Source organism: Puccinia triticina, chromosome 1A (genome assembly GCF_026914185.1).
Source record: "Puccinia triticina chromosome 1A, complete sequence".
NCBI lineage: Eukaryota > Fungi > Basidiomycota > Pucciniomycetes > Pucciniales > Pucciniaceae > Puccinia > Puccinia triticina.
The window spans coordinates 2120035-2135608 of record NC_070558.1 but is presented as its reverse complement, the minus strand read 5'-3'; the positions used below and the strand labels follow the sequence as shown (position 1 = coordinate 2135608).

The window sequence follows — 15574 nt, the reverse complement described above, 5'->3', positions numbered from 1 at the left end:
CTGGAAAAAGAACTCGCCTTTTCTTTACGATCTGGTCCTAACCCATGCATTAGACTGGCCTACCCTGACGACTCAATGGTTTCCGGATCAAGAATTCTCGTCTGACAAGTCATACACCACCCAAAGAATCCTTATTGGCACCCACACTTCGGATAATGAACCCAACTTCCTTCAAATAGTTAATGTCAGGTTACCCAATCCAAACTCTGAGGAATTAGGTCTGGATAAGTATGATGAGCAATCAGGTGGTATGTTTTCCTTCATTTCAATGGCCTATGTAGATGCTTGAGTGCTAACTTGCCAAATCTCCCCATCTGGTCTCGCCATCTTTCAAACTTTGATTGAGAAAAGAAATAGGATCCTACAGTGACACCCAACCACGCTTCAAAATCATTCAATCCATTCCACACGTCGGTGAAGTAAATCGGGCGCGTTACATGCCACAAAACCCTGACTTGATCGCGACGTGCGTCATATTTCGCACCCTGTGATCGAGCACTACGCGTTGATGACTAAGATCCTCAACAATAGAAAAACCGTCACAGGCGACGTTTACGTTTTCGATCGGACCAAGCACCCATCTGATCCCCCGAAAGATAATGTTTGCAAGCCTGACATTACCCTGAGAGGACATTCTAAGGAAGGGTATGTTCATATTATCACTGGAGCATATCACGCGTTGCGCGAAACTCATGCCTGAATACCGTTTCACTTTTTTCCCTGTGGTCAACAGCTTTGGACTTGACTGGAATCCAACCAAGTCCGGTGAAGTTTTAAGTGCATCGGAAGACGAGACGATCTGCCACTGGTACAAACTTAGCAGCTCCGCTGTTTGACACACTCATCTAATTAAACTCCCTCAAATTTGCTTTTAGGGACATAAATGCTTATACGAAAGGAAATCCGGTCATGGAGCCGTATCGTGTCTACAAGGGACATAGCTCTATAGTTTCAGTTAAGCCATATAACTAAACATATTCCCTTGACATGCAACTGACTACCTCCCAAACTCTTCGCACACCAATTATGCTCTGTTTCGGTAGGATGTTTCGTGGCATTCATCTCAGGGCCACTTGTTTGCCTCAGTCAGTGATGATAAGCAATTGCTCATGTGGGTAATCTTTCTCTAATCAAGTGTTCGAGAGGAGAGGGTTAAACCGGTTGTGCTTGCAGATGGGATACCAGGAACCCGGACACAACGAAGGCTGCTCAAGTAGTCACTGAGGCGCACAACGGCGAGATAAATACAGTGGCATTTTCGCCGCAGTCAGAATTTCTGCTTGTGACTGGCGGCGCTGACCAGAACATCAATCTTTGGGATAATCGAAACTTATCGAACAAGCTCCACTGTCTCCAATCTCACCAAGATGAACTCATCTCCCTCGCATGGTCCCCTTTTCACCCGACTGTGTTTTGCTCAGGCTCATCTGATCGCAGGATCAATATATGGGACCTAAGTAAAATCGGCGAGGAACAGACTCCTGATGATGCCGAGGATGGCCCACCCGAACTTCTATTTGTCCATGGTGGACATACCGCTAGGTAATGCTCAGGCGACCTACGATTAGCTCAGTTGATAACTTCCGTGATCCATACTTACATCATCGAATCATTTGCACTCATCTAGACCAACAGATGTCAGTTGGAGCCCCACTACCCCCTGGCATCTCGTCAGTGCAGCCGAAGACAATGTGATACAGCTCTGGTCGCCTAATTCAACCATTACCAAAGGCCCGAACGGCATTAGCATACCTCTTGACGAACTGGAATAATGCTCCCATACCATTTCACTTGCCATCCCCTTAGACCTGGTTTTGTTTGCCTTCTCAGGTCGTATGGTTTGGATAAGTGTATGTTTCTAATGAATTAATGCAAAGATTAGGATCATCGTTATCAACCTCACTGGTGTTCTTTCGAGACATGAGCATACGCACTTGAGCTACGCTTAAAGCACCATTATCTCCTTAAACCTGGAGGGATTGTTTGGTCAATTGGATATTGCCAACCTGTTATCATGTATTTCAAATCTTCGATAGGATGGCTAGTCTTGGCTTACCAATCATCCAAGTTCACGTTGTGAATCAAGTAACATTTGCAAGGTAGCTCTTTGCCGCATTAAGACCTGACGCAGTTTCTTTGGAGGACTTCCCGTCGAGATCTACAAGCCCTCGAGAACCAGATCTGCAGCCTGTTGCACTACAGTGGAGGTTCCTGTTGGTTCTGCAGCCCCTGCAGAATCAAAATCGCATCTCCTAAATCATATTTTTGATGAAACAAATTGTGTTTTCCCAAACCTGATGTGTATTCTACTTTCATGGGGGCTGGTGTTGGAATTCAGACGACGTCGTAGCAGATTGACACAGTTTAGTTGTTTCTTTTGACCTTTACTTATTGACCTTTACTTTGACCTTTCGCTTGCTAAGTCCCAACAGCAGTCCTCCACCGAGCACCTTCACGTCGTTTGGCTTCTTATCTCTGCAGTCTCTCTCTGCTGCAATTCTTTCAATTCTTCGCACTTGTTACCATTCATCCTCGCTCTCGACAATCAACCAATCATCAATACTAGCATCCCTTCTTCCGTCGCTCACAACAACCAATCATCACCATCAACTTTTAGCTTCTCTTCTTCTTAACAAGATCATCAACATCAACTCAAAACTTCTCTCTCATAAAATACTTGGAAAACTCTTATCGACCTCGAACTCTTCTTCGCCGCCGTCAATCCCTCGACTCATTCGATTTTTGATATTCCATTCGATCTCCTTTCGACGTTCGCCTTCTTCTCAATTTGATGAGGAAAAGAACACGATCATCAACTCAATCATTGACACCCCAATCAATTATTTCAACTTCTCACAGCTCGTTGAGGTTTTGAACAGGGTAATAATTTAGGATCTGCAAGGACATCCACAGGCCTGTAAACGGCGACGGGGATTGGAGAACTTGACGTCGCCGGGAGGACTTGCGATCGCCGCAATGACTTCCCCGTCGCTGTTTGGGGCCCTGTAGATGTCTCGGCATATCCTAAATTAACATCCCTATCAAAACCACAACCAGCGCCCATGAAAGTCAAAAACATCAGTTTTGCAAAAACATATTCGTGATTTTGATTGTGCACGGGCTGCAGAGCTGACCAGAAGTGGAGGACTTCCCGTCGCCTAAAAGGCTTGATTTAGAGGAGGCCGCTAAACCTTGTTTGCTGGTGAAAACTCGATATCAATCAAATTTCACCAGCCAGTAAGGTTTAGCCTGTCCCTCTAGATTAAGCAATTTAGCCGACGGGAAGTCCTCCAGTGGATGACTTCCCGTCACCACCCCCAAAAGCAAGGCAATGTGGGCTCATTGCCATGATTAAAACATTGATATTAGCTAAGAATCACTTGTATGATAGCCTTGAGTTGCACTGATATCACTACATTTGAATTCTGTTGATATGTTCAGTGTAGCACAAGGTTACAATCCATCAATGTGTTCTTGAAATTCCACTGCTTATTTTGAGCACTAAAGAATAATTTTTAGAAAAGTAAATTGTTGCCCTTACTCTATAAACTGGTAGATTATGTAGGCAAAGTAGACATGCCTTAAGGCTTGAATTCCCTTTATTTTTTTTTTGTAAATACATATTGATTTACTACAATACAAAAATTTGAAGCCAAGTGATGGTGTAAATCAAATTGACATGAACAAGCAAAAAAATGACAATCCAATCCAATCCAATCCAATCCAATCAATGATTGACTGGCCTAAAATGCTGGGACTTCTAGGTGAATATATCATCAAGACAGCCTGCTTCCAAAACATAAATAACAAATAGAAGACATTCTCACAAAAAAGCAAAACATAACAATGAAAAAAGAATAAATAGTAAAATAAGTAATAAAATAAATAATACAATGAAACAAAATAATAATGACAATGACAAAATGGAATATATAGACTATCAAATAAATTATAAGATAGTTGAAGTAAAAAAAATTACAAGCAGGAAGGAATTAATGAAACCAAGAAACTCAACAAAATCAGCTAAAATCACAAATAATATCAACTTCTCAAAAAGTACACGTTACCTTCAAAAAATAAAACTTTCAAGTATCCCTCAGCAATTAGCAATTGATCTGAGGGGATATATGTATATATATCAATCAATTTCTTTAATTGTAAACATTGAGTGCAAAGTTATCATTTTCCAAATTAAAGTAATCACTTGTTTTAATTGCTCAGATTTTTTAAAAAAAGTATAAATAAATAAATACAGAGGATGTGTTATTTGAATTAGAATCCTGGAGGACTAATGGATGAATACAAGAGCAGATCAAAGACTCGACTCCTCTTCCCATTGAATTCAACTGGGGATTTTGGTGCGGAACCCACAAGACACTGTGTGGGTGACAGAGATGCAGCAAGATGAATGTCTTTGATCTTCCTTTTTTTCAAAGTCGAGATAAGAGAGGGATAAATTTGAGTTACATCTAAACTTCTCAAGCATAATGCACTACTGAATCTGGATGTTGAAGTTGAGGGAGGATTGCAACAAGCTTTCCTAGATTGGGTCAGTGTTTAGTTTGTACCTAGCGGTCTTTTTCAAGCAAATGTACAAAGTGTATGCATATACTTTCAAGTTCATGAGAATGCTTGACTTGTTTACTCTGGGAGTACATGCTGAGCTCACACACACAAGTAAGGGTCGAGATTGATTCAGCCAAGCAACAAGATCCAAGCATCAATTTTCAACACAAATCTACAAGACTACACTCAACCAAAGTTCAGTGCCCTTCCGAGACAGCCGATCCGAATGCTTGATGCCACTTGCCACACAGCCAATGCATAAACTTGATTTGGATTGCCAGACAGTAGAGGTAAGTATATATCCGCTGTGCTTTGCTACACTCTTGTCATCTATGTATCCGTTATAATTACTAAACAGTAACCTTTTCCACTTTCTTCTCAAAACAAATGAACCCAGAGCAAGACACCCAACACACCAACTCGCAAAACCTCGAATGCCTTGGCACGATATCCGGTAATTGCATCATGGTCGATCGCCTTCGAGGATCCATCAAATACCCCAGCAGAACACGAGCGCTCCTTCAAAAAGGACCAGAAACCATCAAAGTTTTTACCTGGCCTGGCGCAGAGGTCGGTCATGTCAGCCGACCACTATTGGACGTTTTGAACAAGTTGCTTGTGGGCCCTACCGGCACGGTTTCAATGGAGCTGAATACCTTTTTAGGTCTTGAGAACCCCCCAAAGACATCGTACCCCACAGTCATTATGGATGCCACCGTTTTCGCTTCTCCCTCACCGACACCAACTCTGACCGTAATGTTGATGCTGTTCTCAGCTTCTGAACACTCCGCCGAGGTACTCCGGACATTTGAAGAGAGCGATCTGAAAGTCAAAATCATCGAAAGTTACTGCCCCAAAAAATGCTTAGGGGTTCCCCATGCTTTGCATGCCGAGGTTGGGCAACGTGCGGCACCTGGGAAATCGGTACCTGGCTGCAAAACACGGCTCTTGACGCACCAGCTACAAGCCATGGAGTTCATTCTGAAGTTGGAATCCCCCGAATCAACAACACTGTCGACGTTTTGGCGTTCATCGACCTGTCAGTGGAATCCCCCGAATCAACAACACTGTCGACGTTTTGGCGTTCATCAACCTGTCAGTGGCTGAGGCAAGCATTTCACCATACAGCGACTACCGGGAGAACGACCAAGCAAATTAATCACAACAGTCAAGGATCAATCCTTGCTGACGATATGGGGCTTGGAAAGACTTTAACTTCCCTAGCGCTAATTTTAACATCGAAGAATGCCGCCGAATCCTTTGCTACGACAAAAGAGCGCAACACAAGGACGACTTTAGTGATATGCCCATTATCAACGTTACCCAATTGGGATGCGGAGATCCGCAAGCACCTTGACCTGAGTTTCACGAAATACGCGGTGTATCATGGAGAGGAGCGAAAAAAGTGGACAGCTCCAAACCTGTGGGCCAACGATATCATTCTAGTCACTTATGACACTGTAGCAAATCTTTATGATTCCAGGTGTGAGGCGTTGTTTGAAGTGACCTGGTTTCGCACCATATTGGACGAGGCCCAGTGAGTTAATTCTGATCCTTGGAATTTTATGGAAGACACTGCTGATTGTTTTTTACTTCCTAGTCTGATACGTGACGCAGCAACCAAGCGAAGCCAAGCCATTATAGCTTTGGAAGCGCAAAGAACACTCTGCTTGAACGGAACACCCTTGCAGAATCACTTGAGTGACCTGTACACCTTACTAAAATTCATACAAGTGGACCCGTGGTCGAGGGAAGAAGTGTGGCAGACATTTATCGAACCAAACATACAACGTAAATCTGCGAAGGCCATTGAGTTGCTTCAACAGCTACTGGCCACTTTGTCGTTGAGGAGACTGAAAACAGAAGTTCTCCACCTCCCGCCTAAAGTCGAAGAATATGTAGGCCTTCCACTCCCGGAACCTTGGCAAGAAGACTACCACAACCGATATCACAATTTTGCCGCCAAATTTGGAGTGGACAGAGGCGGTGGAAGCTGGGATTCATCTGAGTTTTTTCAAGAATTAACGATGCTGCGACTATATTGTGATCACCCAGGGTTGATTGATGGACGGCAATACAATCTACCAAAGAAGGAGACAACGTGGTGTGACAGTCCAAAAATTTTACATTTGATGACGGATCTGAAGAGGCACTTATACTCGGAGCAAGGTGGCGAAGTTCCCAAGGCAGTTGTTTTCTCTCAGTGGACATCCTTCCTGCAGATGTGAGTTGACTGATGTGAACATTTTACCTGATTATAGAAATATGTCTATGTTGCTGAGGATTCTTTCCAGTGTGGGCAATGCACTTGGTGCAGAAAAGATTGCCTTTGAACAACTAGATGGGAGCCGCTCATTACAGCAGAAGAAAAAGAGCTTAGACAGAATTAGGCATGAGCCTAATGTTCAAGTGCTTTTGGCCACCATCGGGGCAGGTGGAGTGGGGATTGACCTGACGTGTACGCAGAAGGTTTACTTGATGGTGAGTCCAGGATACAAAGCAAAGGCCATTGGCACACTTATATTGACGCCTACACGGCTGCAGGACCCCTGCTGGAATCAAAGTGTGGAAGACCAGGCAACAGATTGCGCCTATCGGCTAGGCCAACACCGCACTACACAGATTGTTTGTTACTTCATAAAGGGAAGCATTGAAGCAAATATGATCGAGGTGCGCTATATACATGACTCTTCACATCTTAGGCTCAAAATGATTGAATGAATATGTACTTGTCAACATTTGTAGATACAGAAAAGGAAAAAGGAGCTAGCACAGTAAGACATTTCTTTTTACATATGGGCAAAGACATCTCAAACTGATGAGAGCGGACAAACAGCTTAGCGTTGGATCAAGCAGGTGAGAGCACAAAGAAGGCGGTCAGGATCATGATGGAATCCATTCATCTACAACAACAGAAACAGCATCAGATAGCAGGAAATTCACAAGGTTGATTGTCTGTGTGCAAGACTTCGTGGGAAACCTGGCCTCGGGATTGGAGGAAGATGGGAGCGTAGCAATTTTGCGGGAGACCGATAGGTACTGGGAAGACTTCGGGTATGTGGATAGGATCACATCGACGCAGTTCAAGTAATTTGGCCCTTTGTACGTATTGAACGCCTTTTTCCTTGCGCAAACGATCCACCGTGGCCTCATCCAACTTGTGAGCAAATTGAGTCATTTCTTGAGAGCGCCACGGCACGTGCATGCGATGGAGGTTCCCTGCTTCATCTTCTTCCGAGTCAGATGTGCAAGCGGGGTCCATGAAGATCCGGGTTAAAGTTGCTGGGAGATCCAATGCCACACAAGTGTCCACGCGATGATCACTTAACTGCAAAGATACGCGAGTGACAACAAAAGAGATTAGCAGTCAGAAAGATTGCGGCTGTTGTGAGAAACCTAGATTTGAGACAGACCTGCTTCTTCCTTTTGCTACGTTTTTCACGGGCGGCCTTGAGTTGACGCCAGTTGACGTTTCGAGTCAATTGTCAAAGACACCTGTGTCACTACAAATATTCGACTCCAAACCAAAGATGCATGTGGCACCATCCTCGGTTTGAAACCGACATCAGGCTGGAGCTGGGCGAGCTCAGCTCCAGCATCAGATTTTTTACAAGTCATTAATATGAAGATACACTATAAGATGGTGATCAAGCCTGATTATGCTGGAAATATTGATAATTTTTCACTCTCTTGAGAAAACGTGCTGAAATTAAATTGCAATGCAGCTACAGTCTTGCAGCTCCTCACAGCTCAACCCAGCTCAACCCAGCTCCCACATACACTCAGGTACAGTCTTGAAGCTCCTCACAGCTCAACCCAGCTCAACCCAGCTCCCACCCACACTCAGGTACAGTATTGCAGCTCCTCCCAGCTCCTCCCAACTCAACCCAGCTCCCACCTACACTGCGGTACAGTCTTGCAGATCGTCACAGCTCAACCCAGCTCCCAAATACACTTTGTCTTCCAGCTCATCCATCGGATCACTTTCAGCACTGCTGCATCCACAAGTAAAGTCAGTTCCATTTATAAATCACCGAAAACACCACACAACAGCTCAAACCATCCGGATCATCCCATTGCAGCCAGTCTTTCACTCCCAGAAAACCAACACTGTCAGCGCTAAACTCAGCTTTTTCCATTGCTAATCAAATTAACAGATTCCAGATTCCATCAACCAGATCAAATGGCATCAACCCGCTCCACACGTCACTCAAAAAACCGCTCCTCAAGTCAAACCGATTCCAATAATGCTTCCGCAAATGTCGCTCCTAAATCCAAAAGAAGAAAATCTCAATCTAATGCTGCATCGAAAAGACGAAAAAACGGAAAGAAATCAAATCCTCAATCAGTCACCAGAGATCGTTCTGAAATTCAGTCGGATGAAGATCAAGACCACAATGATCACTCATTCACTATCAACGGCAAAGAAAACAACAATAACAACGATGACGACACCACCAATAGAGAAGACAACAACAATGACAACAACAACATCAACAACAATCAAGAAAAGTTCATCGGTTTAAACTTGGACAACTACAAGACTCAGCTTGGTTTATGGTCAATACAAGAACTCCGAGAAACTCTGCAGAAGCAAAAAAAGAACGCCTCCAATCGTATTCCAACCGAAGTCCAAGATACTTTAAAGTTGATTCAGCAGAATTATATCAAAAGTAAATTGATGATGGCTCTTATTGGCACTGTAACTGAGGTTACGGTCCATAAATTCCTGTAAGGTATTTTTAATCTTTCAATAATGCAATTTTAATTATACATTAATATTTTTCACCGGTAGTGGAGAGGGAAAACCTGGTCAAAAGAAAAGTGATTGGAACCGATTTGTTGGATTCAGCTTGGCAAGCACCAACCATCCCGGTAAGTTCCATTCCTCTAACAAAATACTTTAATAATAGCTAATGAGTTCATAAATCAAAGTGCCTTCAAGAGGAGTTACTGAAGGTTGGGATGATCGGAACGTGAAGATTGGTGAAGCATGGGCTTCTCTTACAGAGACAGAGAAGGCTGTGTTCAGTGCCAGTATTTTTCAGTACTTCTCGAAAATCCCATGCGACTTTGAAGAAGACGATGAAAGTGAAAATGTCGACAGAGAGGACACGCTTGACCAAGAAGAGATAGATCTATACCAACCTCCTTATCAAAATCTGGTAAACCAGACCAAAGTCGATTCATTTGCGGCTAAAGCTCCGGAACATCAAGCACCAAGCACTAGTAAGGTATATAAGCAGGCTTTACAAAGCATTACCAAAATAAATCTCGAAGTGAGTTAATGGTTTAGATCAAACCAGAAACTCTTGATACTGATGTTTTTTGTTTGCCAGCTCTACACAACATCGAACTTATATAACACAACCTACTACCTTCTAACTGCAACACGAAGCCCTGGAGTCAACAGCTTTTGCAAAGAGTATAGTAATGATTCTTGCTGGCTTTCAATTGCAAAAAGCCGATGGGCTGCGAAGGAATTATTTGAGACTTACAGCCACGGACGAGAAATACAAGCCCACTTGGAGAAAATTACCGAAGAATCAGCAACAAAAAACAAGAAGGCATCCGACTTGGCTAAAACAGATCTTCGCAAGGCCCTTAATGAGCTTCTTGGTGAGCTCTATCTTAAATTAAATTAACTCGACTATTCTGATTTGTTTCTTCAACAGCTAATGCAAAGGGGGTTGAAAAGGCAAACTTCCCAAAAAACAAGGATCCTGCCCAGATTCTTTCCGAGAGCAATCCGCCATTAAAGCTCATCCAGTCAGAGAATTCGAAGCTAAGCAAAGAATCCCTATTAAAGGGATTTGGAAAGATGTGGACAGATGATAGGAGGGCATGGCTAGCCGACATCAAGAGTGGTGCCTTTAAGATTGAAAAGATCAACCTCTGAATTCGGATTGATAATTATTTTTATAGCCAAACTATGTTTATCTGATTCATAATAGGAATAAAAATACGGGTTATAAACCAAACCCGAACTGTGCAGTCTCCTCTCAAATAAAAGTAACATCATAAAAATTTGAGTTGCAGAGAAAACAAGTGTAGAATTTCAAATTGATTGATGAATTAACAAAGCGGAGCACCAATTGAAAATTTGAAATGAAACTATAGTTATGATCGGTTTTTAGCTTTTGTTCTCATTCTTGAACTTTTCTTGAAGTCTTCAAAATGTGTCTGGACCAAACTGGATTGGTATTTTGGATAAAGTGGTAGCCAATAATTTGGATCGCTGTAAATCTAAGAGAAACAAAATACATCGTCAGAAAATTAATATCCAAACCAAATTATAAAGTGCAGTACCTCGTTTTTCTTCAAAAGATAGGCTGCGTGCCTAGCAACTGCAGTAAATGAACTTTCACGGCTCCACATTGCAAGTGAAAATCGCTGTGGTGGTTCCTTTAAATCTTCTTTGAAGTAAAACTTAGCAACCCCGTGGTAGAGAATGCGGAAAGGTCCATGAAAGGAATACCCATGTAGACCAGTATATGCAACTCCTAGCAAAGGCAAAAGGAATTCGCCTCCATAATGATTTCCAAAAAAGAAAACAGAATCAAAGAGGAGCGCATTTTTCTTGTCCCGGTGCGTGTGGATTTGCATATTGACACTTGCTGTCCGAGCTGTTTGATGAAATAAATACATGTTAGCTTGATGTGAAGCAAGAAATTTGTGAAACACCACTTACAGGCAACAATCATATTCTTTTCAAGCTGTAATTTTTCTTTTACTGAATCGCTCCCATGTTCATTCAGATATTCGATGGCTTTCATGGCTACAGAGGTCGATTTGGGTAGAAATGCGCAATTGATCGCGTAGTTGAGTTTTGAATAAAAGGTTGTTTCGTTTCGCAACTTCGTGATAGCTTCAGTATCATCGGTGTTGGGGCATTCACGCAGGGGATTGGGCAGTGCCGGAATTTGTTGGTTGTCTTTCCAACTAGATCCGTGTCCTTGAAGTTCATCGATCTTGATTGAATCTGCAGTGAACTGAATTTTCTTGTCGAGGACACCAACAGATTTTTTCTAGCAAAGAAACAGTGTTCAGTAAATTGATTCTTTTCAACAATGATAAACAAAACATGTACCCCTCCCAGCCCAAATCCGTATGCCTGAAATGAAACACTGGCATCCAAGCTTTCTGACGGTGATCGAATATCCCCTTTTGTTGTGGAGTTGATTGGAAAAGGTGTTTTTGGCGGTCCTTTGGGAGCCTCGGCAAGATAAGCTGGAGGTTGCTGGTTGATGTGCAACTTACAAACCTTCTTTGCCACCATTTCCTTAAGAGAGTTCAATGCGCGGGTCTTAAATTGACGCAATCAGTTTATTTGGCTATTGAATTTATTGGGATGATAAAAATTACACACATCATGGGCAACATGCACTGAACCTTGGGCTGGGGCCGGATAAGGTGGCAGACCAACACCGACACATATCCCATTCTCGTCAAGAAGAACCACCATCTTCTTGGGATCTAATATTCTACACTGCATTTCCAAACTCCGTGCGTGATTTCGAACAGAGACAAGGTTGAGATAACGAAGACAGAAAGGCATTCTCAAACCGGATTGCACCTGGGAATCTTTCTCATAGTTCTTGATCGTTTGTTGGACAAGAAGGGAGGCATGTAGGAGCTGGTTCTGACGAGTAGTTCGAGGTTGACCAGGATCAGAGAAAGTTTCAATTACCGCCTTGATCAAACGGGTGATATGTATATTATCGTTTGTCTCCTGCATAATAAATACCGCCATCAAATCAAAGTCCACCACCTCGGTGGAGCAATTGGGATGCAGTTTTAGCAGCCAGTTATTCGTTTGTCTCATCAATGTGCAGGAATCCGCCTCGGTGTAGTCAATACCGCGCATGATGATTTGTGTTAACTCCGCGAAAACTGGATCAAGAATTGCAAGTCAGTTGAGCTGTAACCCCGCCTCGCCTCTAAGTCCTGAACCCAAGAAATTCGGACATGGTAGGTATGAAAGGGCCTTGACTGTACGCCGAAGACCAATCCATACCACAATAGGATGGAGGCTGGACTGTACGCCCAACACCCCCATCCTGCAGCACCATACAATAAAAAATGGGTTCGGGGGAGGGAGATCACAATCAAAATAAAATTAACAAACCGTGATTGAGTTAAGCAGCCGACTTCGGATCGTAACGGTGGAGCGAGCTGGGTGCCAACGACGTTTGAAGCGGTTACAACAGTGCTAGATCGAGATTTTTTTGAGCTGGGTGCAAGCAGTGCGGCAAGGGGGCTGTTGTCCAAAACCAGCTCGAATCGTCGAATGCCTGCGTAGTTGTGCTGGGTATATTTGTGAAACTTGTATCAGCCAATAGTGGTAAGGTGGATGGCCGAAGCATCTCAAACAGCACCAATACCTGGAGAGCCAATGGGCGATAGGCGATCCACAGTCTGCCCAATTGGATTACGTACCTCGGCGGAATTCGTTAGATCTACTGTATGGGAAACTGTTGGCTGATAGCAGTCGGGTGGATAACGGAAGTATGCGAAACTGCATTGATACATACATACCTGGAGAGCCAACTATACGCGATTCACAGTCCACCCGTTTGGTCCAAGTACCGTGGCGGAGCTCGCGTGATCGAATGTAGGCGTATGGCAAAGTATCGGCTGGTAGCGGCCGGATGGTTGGCGGAATTTGGCCGGCAGTTGGGGGGCGGCGGAAGTGTGAAAAGTGCGAATGCCGGGGGGCCCATCTATCTGGCAATATGTATATTTCACATACCTTTCACCTGGAAGACCCCCAGGCACAGCGACCAAACTTGCAATAGCACAGATACAAACAAACCCCTCTAGACTCAACTTGATAATCTCAAGAAAGCCAATCTCCAACAGAAGAAATCAGGAGAAGATGAAACTTGAATGGCTTTGTCAGAAGATTGATGAGAATAATTAAAACTAATATAAATGATCACAGTGTCCTTATTTTGACTCCTTTTTCCACTATGTTTTTTTCTGAAAGCAAACCATTAATTGAATAAACCAAAGTACAAGATTCTCTTTTTTCTTTATTTGGAATGTTTGGATAAACCAAAGCAAAAGATTATCTTTATTTTGTCATTCAGAAAGTTCAGAGAGCAAAGTATGATCCTGATCCTATTGATTTAAATTATGATTACAAATGAGCCATAGTAAAATTTTCTTCTGCTCTATGTTTTATGATTGAGAGTAATTTTGATACCAGCTCTTGATGAAAATTCAAATATCCATTACAAAAGAACATGGCATCTGTGCATAACATTACCAGATTTTCCTGAAGACGACTGACAATGCCACTGGAAATTAAAAGTGGAGCAGAATCATAGCCTTGGTGAGTAGTTTGCAGGTTTTCTCAAATTATAACAAACCATTCCAATCAAAGTCATGTGAACTGTACAATGTATATTTTTGGAAACATTGTTTTGGTCCAAATTGAGTCTCATTTTACTTCACTCAGATCAAAGCCAAAAATTTTGAGGCATTATTAATATAAACCATTTTTTATATGGGGATATTGAATTTTACAAAGTGTTTTTTACAAGGTACAAGGCCCCGTAAAAAATTTCTTTGTAAAAGTACACATTAAGGGAGGGTATGTGTAATTTTACAATGTGTTGGCTAGATTCCAACCTTGTAATGTAAGAGAAACCTTGTAAAATTATACCTGAAGTCTTCAATGTGCAATTTTACTTGGTGTTTTTTTACAAATTGCCACCTTGTAAAAAAAGTACCTTGCAAAATTGCATATTTGCAGCAAAAACCTGAATTTTACAAAGCAAATGTTGAGGAAGCAGTACACCATGCAAAGTATACCTTGTAAAAATCAATAACAATGCCAACTAGGTTTGAAATTACAAGGTGTTGTGTGAATTTTACAAGGTGTTTTTGGTACGCTGCACAAAATCTACCTTGTAAAAATCAATAAAAGTGGTTACCAAGTTCAAATTTACAAGTTGCTGTGCAAAATTTACAAGCCAGTTTTGAATTGTTTTTTTTTTTTGGAAAACCCACTACTACCAACTGCACTTGGAAATTATGAACTTTGGCTGGAATTATGAAGTTTCTGGGAGTCATGAATCACCATATAACCCTTGGTCAAAGTTTTTGCAAGTGGATTGAATTCTCTTATTGCTGCTGCACCTTCAATAATTTCAGCAGGAGTGCATATTGGACAATGTGCAGTTGGGGGAAGTCAATTTTCCAAAGGAAAAAGGAGTATAAACACCCTGTAAAATTTCCACAACACCTTGTAAATTTGAACCTGGTAGTCGTTGTTATTGATTTTTACAACATATTTTTTGCATGGTGTACTGCTTCCTCAAAATTTTCCTTGTAAAATTCAGGTTTTTGCTGAAAATATGCAATTTTGCAAGGTATTTTTCTTACAAGGTGGCAATTTGTAAAAAAACACCAAGTAAAATTCCACATGGAAGACTTCAGGTATAATTTTACAGGGTTGCTTTTACATTAAAAGGTGGGAATCTAGCCAACACATTGTAAAATTACACATACCCCCCCTTGAAGTTTACTTTTACAAGGAAATTTTTTACAGGGCCTTGTACCTTGTAAAAAACACTTTGTAAAATTCACCCACCCCTTTTTATATCAATATAAAATTTAAACATCATAAAACAGACAGCAGCTGTCTGGTGTTTTTTTTTTTTTGCATGGAGTAATATAATCCTAAACTGGAGTGAAAATTGAACATTTGGATTTTATATCAATATAATACTTAAACATCATGAAACAGCAGCTATCCAGTGTTTTGTTTTTTTTGCGTGGAGTAATACAATCCTAAACTGGAGTGAACATTGAACATTTGGATGGATTTGATTGCAAGTTACTTCTGCCAGTCTATAAGTTCAATATTTCTCCCAAAGTTTCTCTTCAGGAATTTTATTACTCTCATGACAAGGAAGAGTTGTATTGAATTAATACTGGGACCTTCATGATAATGAAAACGTAAGACAATGAAAAATCAACTGCAAACATCTTACAAAAT

The 15574-nt window shown here is 41.9% G+C and overlaps 3 protein-coding genes across 3 annotated transcripts; 2 read left to right on the top strand and 1 right to left on the bottom strand.

Moving 5' to 3' along the window:
- Positions 1-508: 508 nt before the first annotated feature.
- On the top strand, positions 509-1772 carry PtA15_1A276 (uncharacterized protein; the record flags this gene model as incomplete). The annotated part of the gene is made up of 6 exons (XM_053165286.1): positions 509-645; positions 734-808; positions 876-954; positions 1044-1111; positions 1174-1542; positions 1628-1772. The coding sequence occupies 6 exons, from the start codon at positions 509-511 to the stop codon at positions 1770-1772; spliced, it is 873 nt and encodes a 290-aa protein (XP_053016493.1).
- Positions 1773-4799: 3027 nt separating this feature from the next.
- PtA15_1A275 (uncharacterized protein) lies at positions 4800-5173 on the top strand (the record flags this gene model as incomplete). Its single annotated transcript, XM_053165285.1, has 2 exons — positions 4800-4856; positions 4964-5173. 2 exons carry the CDS (start codon positions 4800-4802, stop codon positions 5171-5173), a joined length of 267 nt encoding a protein of 88 aa, XP_053016492.1.
- Positions 5174-10414: 5241 nt separating this feature from the next.
- PtA15_1A274 (uncharacterized protein) lies at positions 10415-13289 on the bottom strand (the record flags this gene model as incomplete). The annotated part of the gene is made up of 5 exons (XM_053165284.1): positions 10415-10437; positions 11258-11594; positions 12718-12873; positions 13006-13084; positions 13156-13289. 5 exons carry the CDS (start codon positions 13287-13289, stop codon positions 10415-10417), a joined length of 729 nt encoding a protein of 242 aa, XP_053016491.1.
- Between the last annotated feature and the right edge of the window lie 2285 nt (positions 13290-15574).